Here is a 1,966-nt window from a genome sequence, read left to right on the forward strand (position 1 = left end):
AAGCCATAGATGTCATAGAGACTGTGGCCGAAAATGAGTACTTCTATGCCTCAAATAGAGCTCAAAAGAGGGGAGTGATGAAGCTCAATTCTATGGATGATTTGTTAGCCCAAAACAAAGTGATCACAGAATAACTAGCAGCCTTAACTAAGAAGATGGAGAAGAACCAAGTCTCAGCTGTCTAAGCTCAAGCCCCTCCATAAGAAGGATATACACCAGAAGTTGACTATGAATGGGAGCAAGCTAACTATATGAACAATCCCTCTAGACCACCATATGATCCCAATGCCAAGACATACAACCCAGGATGGAAGAACCACCCAAATTTTGGGTGGGAAAACCAACAAAACCACAGCCAAGATCGTAAGCCATACCAATCTAACCAATACAACAACCACAACCACAACCATCAATCAGGAAACAACAGACCTTATCACAACTCACAAAATACACCCTACCACAACTTACAAAATGCATCATACCACTCCACCCAACAAACACACAACAACCACCATCAAGATACATCATCCTTAACCATGCAACCATGTGAGATCAGCAACAATTTTGCAAAACTGAAGGCTGCCATAGCAACTGTCAGCACAACTGACAGGGACCATTTCTATAGTTTTGGAGAAACAAATGCATTCTGAGAAGAAGATAGATGCAAACCAAGAGGAGTTCAGATCCAACAGAAAGAACCAGGGGGCAGCTATTTTAAAACTGGAAGCACAACTAGGGAGCCTGTCTAAACAAATACCAATGCCTACACATACATTCCCTAGTGATACCATGGCCAACACAAGAGGAGAATGCAAGGCCATCATATTGAGAAGTGAAAAAGTTGTGGAGGAATCACTCCCAAGTCAAAGCAACCAAAGAGAAGAAGCTGCAAATAACCCTGAAACCAAGAATGAAGAAGAGACCCCTGCACCATTCCCACCAAAGCAACTCCTAAAGCCTTATGTGCCAAAGGTACCCTATCCACAAAGGCAGACGAAGGATGGGAAAGACAACCAGTTTTCTAGATTCTTGGAAATCTTTAAGAAGCTCCAAATCAACATACCCTTTGTTGAGGCATTTATGCCAAGTTCTTGAAGGAGCTCATGACAAGGAAAAGAAACTGGGGAGAGAAGGAGACCATAGTGCTAACAGAAGAATGTAGTGCCATCATACAAAAGAAGCTTCCCTAAAAGATGAAAGATCCTGGAAGCTTTCAAATCCCCTGCATCATAGGGGATATCAACATTGAGAAAGCATTGTGTGATCTGGGAGCTAGCATCAACCTCATGTCCTTAGCCATGATGAAAAGAATGAGGATTGAAGAGGCCAAACTAACAAGAATGGCACTTCAATTGGCTGATAGAATATTTAAGTTTCCTCATGGAGTAGTGAAAGATTTGTTGGTGAAAGTAGGAGAGTTCATCTTTCCAGCTGATTTCGTTGTGTTGGATATGGAGGAAGAGTCTAAAACATCTATCATCCTAGGAAGGCCATTCTTAGCTACTGCCGGAGCTATAATTGATGTTCAAAAAGGAGAGTTAGTCTTGAGATTGCATGAAGAGAAGATAGTTTTTCAATGTCTTTAAAGCCATGAGTTACCCCAAGGAGTCCACAGGTGAATGCATGATGGTGGACACAATGGAAAAGATAGTTCAAGGAGTTTTGGAAGAAGAACAATGTGAGGAAGCCATGGAGCTAGAGCAGCAAGTATCAGGTGGAGAAGTACCAGAAGAAACCATGGAAGATTCAATCATGTTGAACCACTGACGATCGGATTTTTGCTAGTAAAGAAATTCACAAAATAAGTTCTCATTGCAATTATAGTTTCTAAACCAATAGAGAATCCTTTCTTACAAAAGTTTGGTTGTCACAAGTAACAAAACCCAATAAAATTTATAGCCGAAGTATTTAAACCTCGGGTCGTCTCTCAAGGAATTGTAGGAAAGTATGATTTATTATTGGTTAT

General features: G+C 40.8%; 1 protein-coding gene across 1 annotated transcript; it reads left to right on the forward strand.

Annotated features, from left to right (window-relative positions):
* The first annotated feature begins 1,193 nt into the window (after positions 1 to 1,193).
* LOC112748483 (uncharacterized) lies at positions 1,194 to 1,586 on the forward strand. The gene has a single exon (XM_025796717.1). The coding sequence runs from the start codon at positions 1,194 to 1,196 to the stop codon at positions 1,584 to 1,586; it is 393 nt and encodes a 130-aa protein (XP_025652502.1).
* Positions 1,587 to 1,966: the final 380 nt, after the last annotated feature.

The sequence above is a fragment of the Arachis hypogaea genome, chromosome 15, assembly GCF_003086295.3.
Source record: "Arachis hypogaea cultivar Tifrunner chromosome 15, arahy.Tifrunner.gnm2.J5K5, whole genome shotgun sequence".
Classification (NCBI taxonomy): Eukaryota; Viridiplantae; Streptophyta; class Magnoliopsida; order Fabales; family Fabaceae; genus Arachis; species Arachis hypogaea.